Below are 17,648 nucleotides of genomic sequence, written 5' to 3' on the forward strand. Positions count from 1 at the left end.
AAATCTTTTCCAAAATATGTGTGTTCAAAATTACTATACCTGTTCAGTATACTTTTTCTTTACTTGCCTTTATTGAAAACCATAATGCATTATTAAATTAGTTTTCTCTTTGACATTAAAATAAAAAAGATGCTTGAATTTTATCTAAACATATATAAATTAATTATTCAATTTTTTAACAGCTCATACATATAAAATTTTTAATAATTCATTGATATATTTGTGTCGTCTGTGGCCATGCAGAAATTTAGTGCCCTCTATAAGCAGTTTTGAAACTAACAATCACATTTGCCGTTTCTGGTTTTGTGTAACTCCTCATCTAAGTCATACACTGTCATTCTTTATTATTTGCAAACAGCTGGACTTCAGGTGGAACAAGTAAACGTTCGATTCAGCTGCGTCATTTATGGTCTGCATCACCATTCCTTGAATCACACATAAGGAAAGTTCTTGAATACTGTAGAACGGTTCGATTGCATCAGTTTTCGCAATTTGTAACAAGTATATAAACATTTCTTGAAGACTGATTGTTATTATTTTGCTTCTGAGAGAAGTCTGAACGTTAATCGGTTGTATTGCCTCTATTGTAAGTATTTTTATAAAATGTTAGTATTAATGGTGATTTCAATAATCTGATCATAGGAGTTTTATTAGCACAGAGTAATGATTTATTTAGTTCCCCCCCACACAGCTGATATTAATCAATTTTTCGTTTATATCTTAGGAAAAAGATTATAGAGCTGTATAAAAATTCCTATAGAGTTCTGTAGAAATGTCTGTAAGCATCTATAGAGAATTTTCATGAGGTGAACTGTACAGTTTAGGGGATCAACTCATTTCTGTAGAAGTTATAAGTGAATTTACTTGAAAATTTTATTGTGTTTAGATTTTTAAAATGTAAAATTTTCATGCTGCTGCATGTGTGAAATGCTTCTCCTACCTTAAGAGCATTTTTAGAGTTAGGGAAAGTTCTGAAGTTTTCATTATGTAATTGTAAATTTAAATATTTGAGAAAGTATACTTTAAATAATAGGTTATAAATAAGGAAAATTTAATGTGTTATTTAGGCAATTTTTATAAATGTATTAATACTGTTGCATAAATTTTATAGAGAAGTGTAATTTTGTGTTTTCAGTTATGAAGTTTTATTGCCAAGAAATCCCATTAAATAATCAGTTGAAATCTTTTCATTTTCAGCAACTTCTGTCTCGCTTTCTTCACAATATGTGGTGATATTTTCTAAATTTAAAACCATAATACATATATTGCCAACCATTAATTGACTGATGAGGAGGCATTATTATCATAGCCTTCGGCTTTAGTGTAGAATTGAGTGCCCTTCAATTAGCAAGAAATGTTTTTCAATTTTGGTGATGAAATCCCATTTCTGGTTACCAGTTACATTTCTGGTTGATAGTTTTAACTTCCTGATATTTTTTAAGTGAAAATAGATCGATGTGTATTGGACAACATTAAGGCAGCATGCCATGCCTAGTTTGTGCAATTCATTTCTGCTCATTTGAATTTTCACTAGGTTTCCTTATTTAACTCTTTGAAGACCATATCAGAGCAGATGGCCGATCAAAACCACCCCAAACGGCCGAAATTCAGGTATTGTTTTGTTCCATCCCCTAAGGTATGCAGTAGCAGGTGCAGTTTCGCAAATGCATTGTATCAGTTTATTGCAAGCAGCTTGTCCTAAAAGGATTTATTTCTGGTTTCTTATCTTTATTTGTTAGAAGTAGAAAGGATGTGATTTGAAACCTTCACTATTCTTTGTGCATTAATGGATGGGGAGGGGAGGATATTGCTGTGACTCTCGAAAACCATTTCGGGCGGCTCAGCATTTTAACATACAGGTTAGCAAAGGCTTTGGGTTTTAAAGAATTAAAGGTCTATCTCAGAGCTTTTACTTGCAAAAGCAGAATTTTTAAGTATACGATAAAAAAGGTCCATCTAGCATTGCCTGTTGCTGGGTAAGGCAAAATACTCTGAAAGTAGCCAGGCATTCTAGGTATGAAATACCGAATTCCAGGTATGGGAAATTTCTGGATAGATGGAGCATATGCAAAATGCACTTCATGTTAGAAAAGCCATATAAATAAAGAATGAAATTTCCAGTCTAAAATTATAAAAATATCCGTTTGTAAAATATTGTCGACGATGAAAATGAGTTGATATGCCTGCAGACATTTCTGTAGAAGCATAGGAAGAAGATCATTCCTTTTTCATCAAAATCATGTGATTGAAGTTACAGGTATAGCTTATAAAAAACTTAAGTCGTGTATCATAATTTTGCTTGTTGACTCGCCATTGTTTATACATTTTCAACTAAAATCACGTATCATGATCATTAAAACACGTTTTCATTACCATTTCTAACTTTGAAAATATCACCGTAGAATATGCTATTCTGTAGAAGCAGATCCTAGATTTTAACCATTTTTTCAAATTGCGAGCAGAAACTCATAAATAGTAATTAACTTGCATTTTCTTTGCAAAAACTGAACCAACTTATCAAGAATTAATTCGGTGTGCATAGAACTAAGGTAAAGTTTTATGATTGTGCTGTGACGTTACACATATACATTATTGGCGTTAAATCACGTTAATATGGAAAGCACATTAAATACCAAATTTTTTTAAATAATTGTAAGACTTTGCCAAAAATTCATTTAATAGAAGAGAATTATTTTCATTTTAATTTTCCAAAAATAACTACATTTTTTAAATCTTTAATACATTAACATTTTCCTGGTGCTGTCGATATTTGATTGAACATTTTCCTGGTGCTGTCGATATTTGATTGAATAAATTGTGAATGTCTGTTTGTTTCAGTGGAAGTTCCTTTTTTGCTTTACCCCAAGAAATTCCTTTTTTTTTTTTTTTTTTTTTTTTTTTTTCTTTCCATTTTCATATTTTGGTGAATCAGAATTTCCTCTTCTGTTAACATATCTGTTACAAGCCAATTTTTGTCACAAAGAAGTTGGTTTCTGGCCTAGAAGTGGATTCTTTAGCTTTGTTTCTACATTTTAAGGTTTTTAATATTTTTGTTTGAACATGTTCTTATCTTCCATTTTTTGCTAAAAGTTTGATTTCTAACAGATTTCCAAGCATTCTCAAGCCCGTAAATGTCATCTTCATTGAAAATGCAGACAGAAATTGTGTTGGGGAACTTTCAACAGTTAATCTTTGGATTATGGTAACTTGGAGATTTTTTGGCGAAAATTTGGCGACCAACCCTGTTACAGCAACCTGCTAGTTTTTGTTTGGATGCCATTTTGTTTTCACGAAGTAAAGGCTTTTTTTTTTACTCAACATTTTTTTTCCAACGATCTGCTAGCCGAATTACGCTTATGCTAGAACTTTTATGGAACAAAAGTGCTTCATCATGACGAAGATTAGGTGCAAAATGGGGAGAAAGTGCAGAATCACAAACTGCTTGCCGCGTTTTTAAGAATTGCACATACACAGTATCCATGTACACGTCGACCTATTTTCACTTAAAAAAACATCTCAGAATTGCACAAAAATGGCATTGCGCACACTTTTGACTTTATCCATGTACACTGCTAAAGTCCTAGCTAGTAACCTTTATCGCCTTACTAAAATGTTGCCAGACTACCTGTTACCATATTCCAAAGATTAGCCCTTTCAACATACACAAGTCTGTTCATACAATTTTTCTGATAAATCATTCTTAAGTGTTAGATAATTCCTTGGCCCATTGCCTGGATCAAAGCAATAACATTCAGAAAAAGATACCTAGTTCTAATGTTGCTATAGCATAGCTTCTTCTTGTGAGTATCTGCTCAGTCATTATCAGTGAGCAAAACAACTTGGCTACCAGTGGCGTAGCTAGGGTGGGGCAAGGGGGGACACCTGTCCCTGGGTGCTGCATCTAAGGGGCACCAAACTGATGCTATGAAAATTTTTAATGAAATGTTTTCCATTCTTGGCACACAGAAAGGGGCACAAATCTTTCAGATGTCCCCGGGTGCTGGAAACTAGCTACGCCCCTGTTGGCTACCTTTGGGTTTACATTTAGATTTCAACTCTCTCACAGCAAATAATACAAAAAAAAAAAAAAAAAAAAAAAACCAGTAAAGAAAAATATCCTTATCCATCCAAGCATTTTTTTGATGTTTTTATGCCACAGGAAGATGTACCTGCTAGTTTTCAAGGATGTGTGCCTTTTCCAGTCACCAGTAATTTTATTCTGTGCAATCCAGCTGCATTCCTACATGTAAAAACTGTCAATCTCTCTCTTTCTTTTTTTTTTTTTAATACTGGGTGAGGATATTTTATCAACATCATCAAAGTTGGAAGACTTTAGAAGTAACAGATCCATTTCATCTGCATTATAAATATTCTGAAGTTTCTATATTGTTTCTTTTTACTTCAAAATTAATTGAAGGTATTTTTGGTTTGAAGGCGCTGTTGAATACTATAGTATTGCTTTTTTTTTTTTTTTTTTCTTCTTTTCAAAAAAAGCACCCTCTTTTCTGCACAGTTTTTCACATAATATATCAGTTTAGTGAATTGCATGATGTTTTTTGAAACCAGCAAGCCATTCATCTGAAAGTTTGCAATCTTACCCATTTATCTTTTCGGGAAAACTATTTACTTTTTTAATAAGCATTGGTCCTGAAACTGAAACTTCTCATTTCAGTATAAACCACTCATACAGCACTTTATCTAAATTTCCGAAAATACTTCCGAAATTACTCATACAGCACTTATTAAATTGAGGCTGCTGTGAAGTTTGTCTTTCATTAGGAGTTTTGCTAGTCTCTGCACAAAAGGCAAATTTGAATAATTTTTGCTTTTTGAGATTTAATATCATAAAATTTGTATAATTCAATGGTAAAGTCTCTCATTGAATTTTAATTTTGTTTTTGCTTTTTTTAAGGTTGTTGATTATTTCTAATTTCTAAGTTAACTATTAAAACAACATGCTTTTGTTTGTTAGATGCTGAAGAATCTTCCATTTTTACAAGTTAATTAAGTTCTGATGACAATTTCGACTCGGTAGAGGGATAATTAATCAAAATAAATGCAAGGTTGCTGTTGCACTAAAAGATCTGTAAAACATTTAAAATTTTTACCAGTATGGCATTAAACTTATGACCAATTCATTGGAGTATGTATTGGTAGAACAGGTGAAAGCAATTTCTGTTGGAACACTGTCCATGGCATCCTTCCATATTCCACCCTGTGCAGTGACCTCAGCACTGTCTACCTATTACAAGAGTACCTCTCCATAGAGTTCGGAGTCTCATATGTCATAAAGAACTTCTAATGGGAACTCTACTGAGTAATAACTTCCTATTTTTCTTTCTATGAGGTGTATCAGTGCCAACAGTAAAAACTACTACAGTTTCGGCCATGGGTGTAGAATTCTTGGAACAATACAATGGATACTATGATAGTGGTGGGATATTTACGCAAGGTCTTCCAAAAGAAATGCATGCATGAAGTTATCAGCAGGGTATCTAGAGACTTGTATGTGCTTTATAATGGCTTTAAAAGGCTTCCATATGTTTAATTTTTCTGAAAGGATGTTTAAAAAAAACTGCAATTCCAAAACTTTTCGGAGCTTTTTTCAGTTAGTTGAATGCTGGATAGTTGGGCTTTTACTGTATTTTATCTTTTTTAACTTTTTTTTTTTTTTTTTTTTTTTTTTTTTTTGCATACCTGTGTACATTGCTATTTTCTGTAATAAAGTATTATTTGTGTTTTTCCTAAATTATTTTTTACTGTGGTAATTCTGAATTAAAGTGTTCTGTAACTTTGATTTCAGGGGAAGAAAGTTTTCAAACATGGTTCATGTTATTAAAGTATATTATGATTCTGGAAATGGGATTCCAGAAATTAGGAGACTGGCAGTTTGCAGTGATGTTTTGACTAAATTTGTATTTTTGGAACAGAAAATTCTGGAACTTTATCCTGTTCTTAAGGATAAAAGCTTTCGGATTGCATGGAAAGGTATGTGTTCTTAATTTTTGTAATGTACTAAGTTGTCAAGAACATCAACAAGCCTTTAAAAAAAATCAATAAAGTTGATTATTTCAAATATTGGTACTTTCTTGAATTTAAGGTTAGATTATTTGAATATGACAAAACACATGAATGCTACCTGCCAAGGGGGAATGCCTTTGTGGAGGGCTTAAGGGAAACTGGCATTTCTTGAATTTAAGAAATAATAAACAAATATTGGACATAACATTATTATAGTAATAATGCATAATGTTTAATAACTTTTATTTTTTTTTAATTTTTAGAATTGAATTTTAGTTTTATGTGATGCGCAGTCGTGCCGGAGTGGAAAGATGAAGCCGACACAAAATGAATTAGACGAATTCCCAATCTTTATTTCCACTCATATAAAATCATCTCGGTAGATATTTATCCAATCATAATAAATTACAATAATTTCTTATATATAATTTACACAGGTAAATGGGGAGCAACATCATTTTAGATGGACAAGCAGAGCAGTGGGATATCTTAGCAGTGGCGAAGATGGGAAAAGAATGATGTAGTTTTTTTTTGTGCCAAGAGCATTTATACTAAGTACATGCAGAAAGTACTCCAAGCTATGATTGGTTAATCTTAGGTTGTTATATAACATAGAAGGATCTTGAATTTGGGATAACAGATGAATTTAGGGGGAGAGCAAGCACCAAATCTAAAATAGTTAATTTTGAGGTCACGAATTATTCTTAAAGCAGCTATCGTGTTGAAAGATCATTATGATGACTATCAAAGTTGATGCATGAAGTCATAGCCAATTCAACATGCTTTGTTCTTGACAAAATTCTTCGGAAACAGAAGTAAACAGCTAAACCAATATAAGATATGTGCCCAGTACATTAAGATTACCTGTGTATTTTTCACACTTTTATAATATATTTGAAGCAGTCAAGAAAAGTAGGTGTTTTCTGTAGTTATACATTTTCGGCACCATTAGCTTCTTTCTTCGCTCACGTATTTAGCTTGATATAGTATCAATATAGATGATATATTATTGGTATAGATTTATATCAGTATGTATCATAATAGATTTTCCCCAGACTTTTTTGTTTAGATATTTCAAGTTTCATCTTTGAAATCCCCTTAAAGAAAGGGTGAGAAAAAAACATGAAATAAATATAAGTGTAGAAAAAGGTAGTTATATTTTTTGCACCTTAAAAATAACTAAGTAAAATATGCAAAAATAAAATAGAACAGTAATTAATAAGCATTGCACTAAGAAAAGTAAGAACAGAAATGTGTGATTTAGCAAACTATGTCTTCTGAAAATTTTTCTTCCTAAATTTTATGAAGGCTGCTTTGCAGTTTCGACTTTGAGGCATGTATTAATTTCATGAAGTGTAATTCAAACATGTTCACTCTTTTGGAGAATACATTTGTAAAGAAAGAGGAAAGTTTTTTTTTTTTTTTTTTTTTTTTCTTTTTTGGCAGATCCTACATTGTATGAATTGCACCTAAAAAAAAAAAAAAAAAAAACTATGTTAAAAGTTATTAATCATTACATTTTAGATTGTGTTTTCTGTAGACTGATAATAAATATATATTTTGTATGTGTATAGAAATACTGAATAATCTGTCATAAGCTTTCTTAATACCAAGCCCAAAACCTTTTATTTGGCTAGCTGGATCTGCTACGCTACAAGGCATGCTTCAGTTCATTGCAAGAAAGTGTTGTAGTATAGAATTTAATTGTAATTCTTCTGAATTATCCAAATTATCTGTTATTTTTATTTTAGATATTTAATATTTTGTATATTATGGTAAAAAATATCTAATACGAATGTTAGATGTCACTTAAGTTGCAAGATTTTTTGCCGATATCTCTAGATAAATTTTATATTTTTTGAAATGCTAATATGATGTTCAAATTTTCAGATTCAGATGATGATTTAATTCAAATGTCAAGTGATCCTGAATTAGCTCAGGCATTAGCTAATGCTGAAGATGGTTTGATAAAGTTATATATTACTTTACAACCAATGCCAAGTATTCCAGTTGCTGGAGCTGCTGAAGTTAATAATGCTGCTAAGACAAACGAAGCTAATGCTGCTAAAAGAAATGAAGAAGTTCATCCTTTTGTAAAATGTGATGGATGTAATAACAGTGTTAAAGGTTACCGTTATAAGTGTCTTGAGTGCAAAGATTTTGATTTATGCTCCTCCTGCCATGCTGCTAACAAGCATCCTGAACACGATATGCTTAAATTGACAAGACCTAATTCTGTAAGTGTTATTTGTTACTTTCATGTTCTTTATAACTGATGTTTAAAATTTTGAATGTCTTTAGATTGATGAATCATCTTTAATTTGTCAAGAGTCGGTGAATTAGGAACATCTTAACTATTATGTGCTTTTTGATAGTTTGCTGGCTAATTTAATATTACAGGCCAACTAGTTTAGAATTGTGTTAGCTTTGGCTAGTCATTAGTTAATTCTTATTTCTTACATTTTAAGCCCAAGTGGAGACTTTGCTGTATGCCCTTGAGAAAGGGGCCGACTTAATCTTATTTTGAGTGAAATAAAGGGTAATTAACCCTTCTTGAGCTTAAGTTTCTGTTCTTGGACTTCAGTGATTATTCATTTAGCAGTTCACTAGGTTTCCAAACACTTAGTTTAACAGAATAAAAGTGAGGAACTTTATTATGTTTTGTGTCATTACTCAGTCAATCAGATGATTACTTTGCAGTCAGTATATCAAAGATCGGTAAATCAACTGAAACTTTTTGGTATCATGGAAACATTTAGGTTTTTATTTTGGAATTTAAAAGATCTTGCTTCATGTAGAAGGGAACCACCTTAACTTCTAATCTGGATTCTATACTTTGTCTTAAGGGTCAGTAACTTCAACACTTTGTTTTCTGAAATGACCAACATTCATTCATTTCACTGACACTAGTACTTAATGAACATCAAGTTTCTTGTACATATTAAATTGAAGATAGTTTTATGAAAATATGAAAAAAAAAAAAAAAAAAAAAAAAGGTTAAGGTTTATCTTTACTTTATTCATGTCCAGATTTTAAAGTTGTAGAGGATCAGTATTTTATTTATTTACTTTTACTTCCTTATTAAATTATCCTCAGGCTTAATTGTCAGAACTGTCAAACTTAATCATCTAATCAGGGTTCGTAGTGATATTTATAAGTGCTTATAAGTCCTTATATTTCAAAATAAAATATAAAGTCCCTTATAGGTGCTTACTTTTTCTTTAAAGCCCCTAATATGGAATGTCAGATGGGGAATCATACTCCCGGAAATAGCTTTTCCCCCTTTCTGTGCATTAACATAACCTTTGGTGTGCGCGAAGACTACAGACAGGTGCCCGTCGTTCTGTTGGTCGAAGAATTGCGAAAGCAGTAGAAAATTCCGGTACATTCGGCATTCTTTTCCTCCCACCCAAATACTACATACGTTTGAATTTCTATCAAGATCTTAATAATTTGCATTCTCGTTCATATTCATGTTTATTATGATCGTTATGCTTATATTATGAGCGTATGTATGAATGTTTATAATAACATAGTTGCAGTAACTGCTGAAGTATAGTAAACTTCCAAAAATGGTTGTGTTTTAACACAGGTTAGCTTTCTAAGGAATAATATTCGGAATGGCTTAAATAAAGGGAAAGTAATCGAATAGTCAAAATAATGTCATTTTTTTTTTGGCCAATACATTATCCAGTACGAAGGTTGGGAGGTTCTCCCCTTTCTCCGCAAAATCTCAAATATTGAAACTGTTACAGTTTGCTGCAAAACAAGCAATGGACGCTTTTTTTTTTTTTTTTTTTTGGTCACTTTCCAATCTGGATTGAATAGGACTAAAAGTTCTGCGGTCTACCGCAGAATAATGATTCTATTCCCGAAATTTAACGCAGTCTGTTGAAAATTAGAATGAAAAACACCCCAGATTGGTAAGTCTCTTTCTTTTTCTTTATTCTCTCAATACCGGCAGCTGTTGAATGAATCCGTTTGCGTAATATCATGTAGGGAAGAATTACGGCGCATGTATTGCACAATAACATTTGGGATATTTTGCAGAGATAAATTAATTTTGATGTTCGGTCCGAGATTTGTTTATGAACACTTAAAAGAGTTTTACTGTGCTTGCAAAGCAGAATATTTTTCTGTTCAATTCATTGGTTTGTTTTTATATGATGCACATATCGAAATGTCAAAAGCATTTATTTAGCAGAAAAATCTAAAGAACGGCGGCAGTCTACACCCCCCCCCCCCGCTTTTCTTTTTCAAGTTATGCTTGACTGTCCACTGTCGAATATTCGCCAATTTTCAAGTATGCGGGTAGTTAAGCTTTTACTGTTAAAGGATGACTGCATGAAGCAAATTTCTGTCTTTTGATTTCAGAAATGTTCTCTTTTTTACTTAAATTACTTTGCTTGCAATATCTGTTAAGGGAAAACTGATATACGATGAAAATTTAGAAAATTTAGATTTAAATTCAGAATTTAGATTTAAATTAGTTAAATATCAATATGAGTGGGAAAATAAATTGTATTAAGTTCCAAGCGAATAGAATAAATATGCCTTATTATTATATATTTCCTCTATTTTGAACTGAAATTTCATCATTAAATCTTGTAATATAGTTTAGTTCTGCCTAGTTTTTTTTCTCTCATTGTAAACTAGTTCTGTAAATTGAACTGTTATTTAAAATTAAAAAAAGTAATTATTTTCCATGGTTGAGGTAATGCTTATTCTCTCTTAATAAATACTGCATTTCTCATATTTTAAATTACGAGTCTAATTTTAATGTTATGCAGTTGTGTATAATGTAATTAGACAGGTGCTTATTTTTTTTCTTAAAATGTGCTTGAAAAGCCCTTATAGGTGCTTATTTTGTTAACTAAAATGTGGCTATGAACCCTGTAATACATAACTTCAAAATTTTTATAATTTTTATATTATTTTTAATATAGCACCATTCATATTTTCTCATGTTTACTAACATTGTTTTGTAAAAGCTGTAAATTTTCCCACTTTTTAGTTTGAACATTATGATTTACAAATTAATTTCAACCACTTTGAGAAATGATGTGTGCAGAACTTGGAATTTTTAGAATGTAGTATTTTTAGTGTATTATCTGTAAAGACAGAGTAATCCAAAATTTTCACTGTTTTCATCATATCTCTGTCATTAGTAATTTGTCTTTTTCTCTTTAATCGTTTCATTACAGCAGTCAACAGAAAATGTGTGTAATATTGGGTAAGTGCAAAAGTTCTACCCATTTTCATTACCCACAAAGAAGAGCAAATAAACGCAAAATGAATGTACCTATTATTGTGCATAATCTCCATTGTAACTATGATCTCTTGTGATCTTTCTGGTAGATGAATCCCATGGCAGTAAAATTCCGGAGGTTTCGAATCAAAAAAGTCTTGGATGGCAGTTTTCACAGCATCAAGATCATCAAAGATTTTCTGACTGAAGACATTGTACAACACGCGAAATAGGTGATAGTCAGTTAGTGCCAAGTCAGGAGGATAGGGAGGATGGCATAAAACCTTCCAACCAAACCCAAGTAACTTTTGTCGAGTGATGAAAGCTGCATGTGTCTGGCGTTATCATGACGATGATTAATGAAACCTGGCGGCTTTGCTACCAAATTTGAATGCAGCCTGTCTAACTGTAGACAGTAAAAGGCAGCAGTGATAGTTTTGTTGAGTGGCAGGACCTCCCAGTGAATTATTCCCACCACATCGCACCACACACTCAATAACACCTTCTTGGAATGAAGTTCGGCTTTTGAAGTCGATACAGGTGTATCACAGTCCTATGCCTACATCAACACACAGTCCTACGACATTTTATGTTATGGTACATAACCCACTTCTCATCTCCTGTCACATTTCGTGTCAAGAATGGGTTGTTTTTGTACTGGGAAAGCAAGGAAATACAGGTGGCAATTCAGTCATCCTGCTGATTAGCTGCCAGGTTATGTGGAACCCAATGATCCAACTTTTTCATAAAACCTAACTTAACCAGCCACCTCTCAAGTATGTTGAATGTCTCAGTTAATTCTTGCACAGTTGGGTTTGAGTTGTACCTTATGGCTTGGTCAATATCGTCTTCTCCAACGTGTGATGGCCATCCACTCCTAGCCTGATCTTGGCAGCTTCTGTCTCCTTCCCTGAATTTATGAAACCATCAACGACATGTGCTTTTGTCTACTGCATCCTCCCCATAAATTTGACAAACATTGCAACATGCTGCGGCTGCTGTAGTCTTTTTATCGAACTTGTATAACAAGCAGTGTTTTATATGCTCCTTCTCGCTTTCCATGTTACACCTTCTGAGATTTTTTTGAGATGATTAACTATGCAAGAGACGATGCATTTATATGTGAGGCATCTACACGTTTGATTGGGCAACAATTTTCGTCATTAGAATGTCGTTTGACGTCAGTTCCATTGCAAATTTCAGGGTTGCCACGTTACCTGGAAAACCAGGAGAACCGGGAAAAGTCAGGGAATTCGAAAATTGACCAAAATATTCAGGGAAAAGTTAGGGAATTTAAGTATTTTTGTCAAAATCTGGAAAAGTCAGGGAAGTTCATACAACGATCCCGCCAAAAAAAGCGATTTTTGCGCCAACGTCGGAAGAGGTAACTTTTTTGGTGAATTATGCATCACGTGAGTGTCATTCGGGTAGCTGGCATAGAGCCAATTTTCGCAGCTCCAATTTGATTGTCTTTTAGAAAGGCAAAGCAACTTTCCCACAACTTTTGGTTTCCAGTATTCTCGAGAATCGCATGTGCAGTGCATGAACTAAAGAAAGTACCTGTTCTCGTATAAAACAAAATGGGTTTAATCCTAGTATACGGTACTATGGAGGTTAGAATCAAAGAAATATGTATTGTAAAGAAGGAAAACCTCTCTGCAACAGACGTGGCTGTGGCTCCGTTCCATCATAGAGGGAAACAGCTGTGCATGTCTGATATATCTGTTGCCAAAGCTCAAAACCAGTGTCGAAGTTCGAAGGTCATGTTATCAAGAGTTCATAAAATGAATATCGTTTAAAATTTCTTTAACCACTTGCGCTAAAAAGACGTGCCACGCACGTCAAGATGCTTTTGTCTCAAACCGCGAGCGACGTGAACACCACGTCGATAAGCATTTATCGCAAAAATGAAAATAACGGGGTGCACACGTCGCCTAACAACGAGATTGTTTATTTCTCGAGTTACAGCTCTGGATTGCACTCGCAGATGCGGAGCGGCGTAAATGAGACACTTTACCGCTTGTTATATTGTAGCGCACGGCACCGCAACCATGAAGTTTAGTCTTAGCGGAAGTGGTTAAACTCTAAAGGAAAAGAAAATATTTTTTGGCGCAAGTAAATTAATTCATGGATTAGTTATATTCAGGGAAAAAAAAATTACGAAAATCCGTTTTTAAAATTATTGCGAAACATCCAAGAAGAAACAACCTTTGATAAAACGTTTCTTCTTGGATGTTTCGCAATAATTTAAAAACGGATTTTCGTAGTTTTCTTTTTGTCAAAGAGTGTTTCTTCTTAACACGTGTTTCTCAATTTCCTGTACACATCGTGGAGAGGGAAATTCTGGCTGCCAGGTTCCGTCGCCAAATCCCTTGGCAAATTTTCCCTCCATATTCTAGCGTCTTAATAGCATTTTACTTGTATGGAACCTTTTCTTCTTTACATAGATGTTCTTTGGTTAGAATAATAATGGGATTTGGCGACATCTTGATGCGCAGTAAACGGGTCATTTTGGTCTTGGCGACAATTTTCAAAATCATGCCAAAGCCTTACCGTATACTAGAATTTTACCGCAAAATCTTTTTAAACCTTTTTTTTTTCTTTTTAGTAAATACCTTGTCATTTTGCAGTAAAATAAAAAAATTAGTAATCAGTCATCTAGGCTAGCCATGTAATATAACTATATTCGCTAAAATATCATTGATTATTCTAATTCAATTTTTAAGTAATTATTTTTATGTTATTCATATAATTTAATGTTGCTTCTTCCCTCTAAATTTATTTATTATTAGTAAATAATATTTCCAAATTTCAGGAAATTTTCTCTGGCATAATCCTGAAATTAATTATAGCAGTATGATGACATACCGTCACGAAATTTAATGCACATATTTTTTCCTTATGTATGCTGCGAAATAAATATAAAATACCTCAATTTATTAAAATAGATTTCTTTCTTTCGTTTAGCTGCAGAATGTCTGCAAAAAAAGCCTTATTTTATTCCAGATTGGGAAGATTCTAATCTCAATCTTCAATGGTGAAAACAACAACTATTGTAATTATATTTGTGTTTTCAAGTGTTAAGGTGCCTCTTAAGAACATACCTCACGCAAATTAAATTTACCTAAAATCTAACCGAACTATTTAGCATTGCGTTGTGATTTATAAGGACTGGATTAGCCTCGTGTTGAACTGGTGATGATCGTGAGTAATAATTAAATAAAACATACATTTGTTATCCAATATATATATATCTTAAATTTTATTAAGTTTCTTAAGTGGAAAATTAAACAAAATTATCAAACAAAATATATCAAGAATAATTAAGAATAAATGTACTCTGGGATTTATTGAATAATTAAGTGAATTTGCTACACAATACAAGTAATACCATAATTAATTTACATCTTAGCACAGCCAACGTACATTACGCGGATAGACTGGAATTTTCTTGAAACACACCTGGAAAACCTGGAAAAGTCAGGGAATTTCATTCTCCTGTTTGAGTGGCAACCCTGAAATTTGCATATCCAAAAATGGATAGAACTTTTGCACCCCCCCTCCCGATATGATCAAATATATATTGGTACTTGTGTTATCAGGACCGGGGTCAGAAATGTATGTATGCATGCATGTGTATGTATGTGCAGAAATGTATGTATGTACATATATGTGTGTGTCCACATACATATATAAATACATATATACATAATTCAGATATGAACACATGCATTCATACATATATGGATAAATACGATGGCTTTGCTCTACGTGAACCAGCAACCTTCAATTAATTTTCTGCAATTTGGGATCTTCCCCCCTAGACCAGTACCTTCTAGAATTTGCTAGCCTATTATATGTAACTGTTACTATAAGTAACGAATGTGCGCCATTTTGCATCAGAAGCTTCCCTCTTCCTGTGCTGTTAAAACCTACGCTGCTGCTCCCATCATCCTTTTCTCTATGACGCGTTAAATTTAAAATAATCTTATTTAGTAACAAATTGTGCTCTGCCTCTGAAATTGAATTAAAGCTATGGAATAAAGATGTACCATTCAAAATTAAATCAACCTACCTCGTCATTTGGATTAGCCTTACCACTCTGCAAAAGCAACTCCTGAACTTTGATGCTAAGCTTCATCACGACTGCCGAAATAGCACATATACATATGCAGACATGAACACATATGCATCCATGCATATACATACATTTCTGAATCTGGTCCTGATAACAGAAGAATAACTGTATATATAAATATTTTTAAAATTTGTATTCCCTCAGAATTGGTTTTATGTATTTATTCATTCTTTTATTTTTAAGTTTTTCTTTTAAAAATAAATCCTGCTGCATAGAATAAACATATGAAAAATTTTTCAGTAATTTAAAAGATGGTATATCATTACATAACCACCATTATCATTATTTTTCTTTCTGAAATGTATAAAATGTGAACTCCATGTTGTCATGCTTTTGAAAATCTGCTGATACGTAAGACCACCAAATAATTATTGTCACATAATCTGATAGATTTATATAGGTTTAATAAGATTTTGGCACTTTTTGATTATCGACACCCCCAACAGAAAGTTGCAAATTCATTAACGACTTTATCGAGCATTTCAAACTCGTTTGTGATTAATTTTTTGCCAAGCTGATTCATAAAAGCCATATTCAGATTGGTGGCACACTAAAAATTCCATGTAAATACTGTTAATTAGCATAGTTAAAAAGGCAAGAAACATCGGTAATAAAGCGCTTACTTATTTTGAGAAATCTATCTTGTTTGTGCTGCTTCTCTCACTATGTATATAATGACCTGTTTTCACTTAAAAAAAAAAAAAAAAAAAAGAAAAAAAAGAAAGAAAAAAAAAAAAATCTTAAGAATTGCACTAACTTGGCTAGAACGAACTTGTGTTACACACATACCTGGATTGCCGCATAAATATGTTTTGTTGACATTGTGGGCTGCCACACAACTATTTTGTTGTTATACTAATTTGCCTTACAAATATGTTTTGAGAAGGCCACACATAATCGGAAAATACCAAGATTTCCTTTTATGTCAGTCTTAATTTTTTATATAAAGCAGAAGGAAATAGCCGAATTGAACTTATTACTAGTTTATATATTTTTAACTAATGAGTGATCAAAAAATCAAATTTCTTGTTATTATTCTGAACTGCAGATTCAAGTACATGTGTTTAAATAATCACTAAAGATGATTAGGGAAGAATTGATTATTTATTGTAACTAATAATTAAATGCAGCTAAATAAACAGCTGTAACTAACTCGAGAACACAAATAACAGCCAAACCTCCTTGATGCATAAAAAGTATCATAAATTCCCAATATCACTCACAGAATAAATGGTACTTATGTATTAATGCAACCAGGCCAAAATTCGCATAAATCGCCAAATTTGGCAACCCTACTTACGGCAACCCTACATGATGAAAGTTTATTTGTAAAAAGAAAAAATAACACTGGGCGTGTACTACCACAGCAATGGGTTTTCGGCGGAATTTGCCGAGAAAAGAGAGAGACTTTTTTGGCTACTGTACCTAACAGAAGCGCTGTTACCCTCATGGAAAAAATTTGCGAAAATATCAAGGAAGGAAGCATCATTTATTCGGATTGCTGGAAAGGATACAATACAAGTGAGTTCGAAAATGCTGGATTTCTGCATGGAACTGTTAATGACAAATATAACTTTGTGGATCCCAACACGGACGTTCACACACAACATGTAGAGTGCATGTGGGGCTCAGCCAAATGACGCAACAAAAAACAGAGAGGAACAGCCCGTCATCATCTTGACTCATACCTTATCGAATTTATATGGCGCCAAGCTGAAGCTGTTAATGGCAAAGGCGGTTTTCAATCAGTGCTAAAAGCAATAGCCAAAAGATTTCCGCGGAAAAAATAATTCTGCAACTTATTCAAATTCGAAACCGGAAGGGTTTAATTGCTATTTTATATTTTAAAATAAAATAATATAAAAAAACTGTATTAAAAATTATCTGTAATTAATAAATGTACATTTTCTTTCTATTCATACTTTTTTACTGAAACTTACAAATCGTGCCAACCTGGTTGCGATAATACGTAAGTACCATAAATTCTAAAATGCAATTTAACTAATTCTTAAACCGTGGTCTTTATAAAAACTTAAATTTTGTAAATTTAAAAAAATGATTCTTATGCTGACTTTTGAAATTCTGTTTATACGGTGCTTAGCAGGTTTCTGGAAGCTTTGGGAAAAATCATTCGTACAGCTTAGCAACTTTCTAGAAACCAACTTAGTGACAGTTTTTGCACCAGTGTGGTGAAAAAGTTTCTTTTCCCCCCCAAACCATTTCAGTGTTTTTTTGCTCATA

The 17,648-nt window shown here is 32.7% G+C and overlaps 1 protein-coding gene across 1 annotated transcript in view; it reads left to right on the top strand.

Annotated features, from left to right (window-relative positions):
* The first annotated feature begins 354 nt into the window (after positions 1 to 354).
* LOC118188122 (sequestosome-1-like) overlaps positions 355 to 17,648 on the top strand; it is a 33,979-nt gene continuing 16,685 nt past the window's right edge. The window contains exons 1-3 of the mRNA XM_035358485.2: positions 355 to 586; positions 5,804 to 5,988; positions 7,912 to 8,258. Coding sequence (XP_035214376.1) covers positions 5,823 to 5,988; positions 7,912 to 8,258 — 513 coding nt within the window. The 5' untranslated portion in view covers positions 355 to 586; positions 5,804 to 5,822. The remainder of the gene's footprint in view (positions 587 to 5,803; positions 5,989 to 7,911; positions 8,259 to 17,648) is intronic.

This window comes from Stegodyphus dumicola, chromosome 12, assembly GCF_044657685.1.
Source record: "Stegodyphus dumicola isolate Sdum_Otavi_A_Nest chromosome 12, ASM4465768v1".
In the NCBI taxonomy this organism is placed as follows: domain Eukaryota; kingdom Metazoa; phylum Arthropoda; class Arachnida; order Araneae; family Eresidae; genus Stegodyphus; species Stegodyphus dumicola.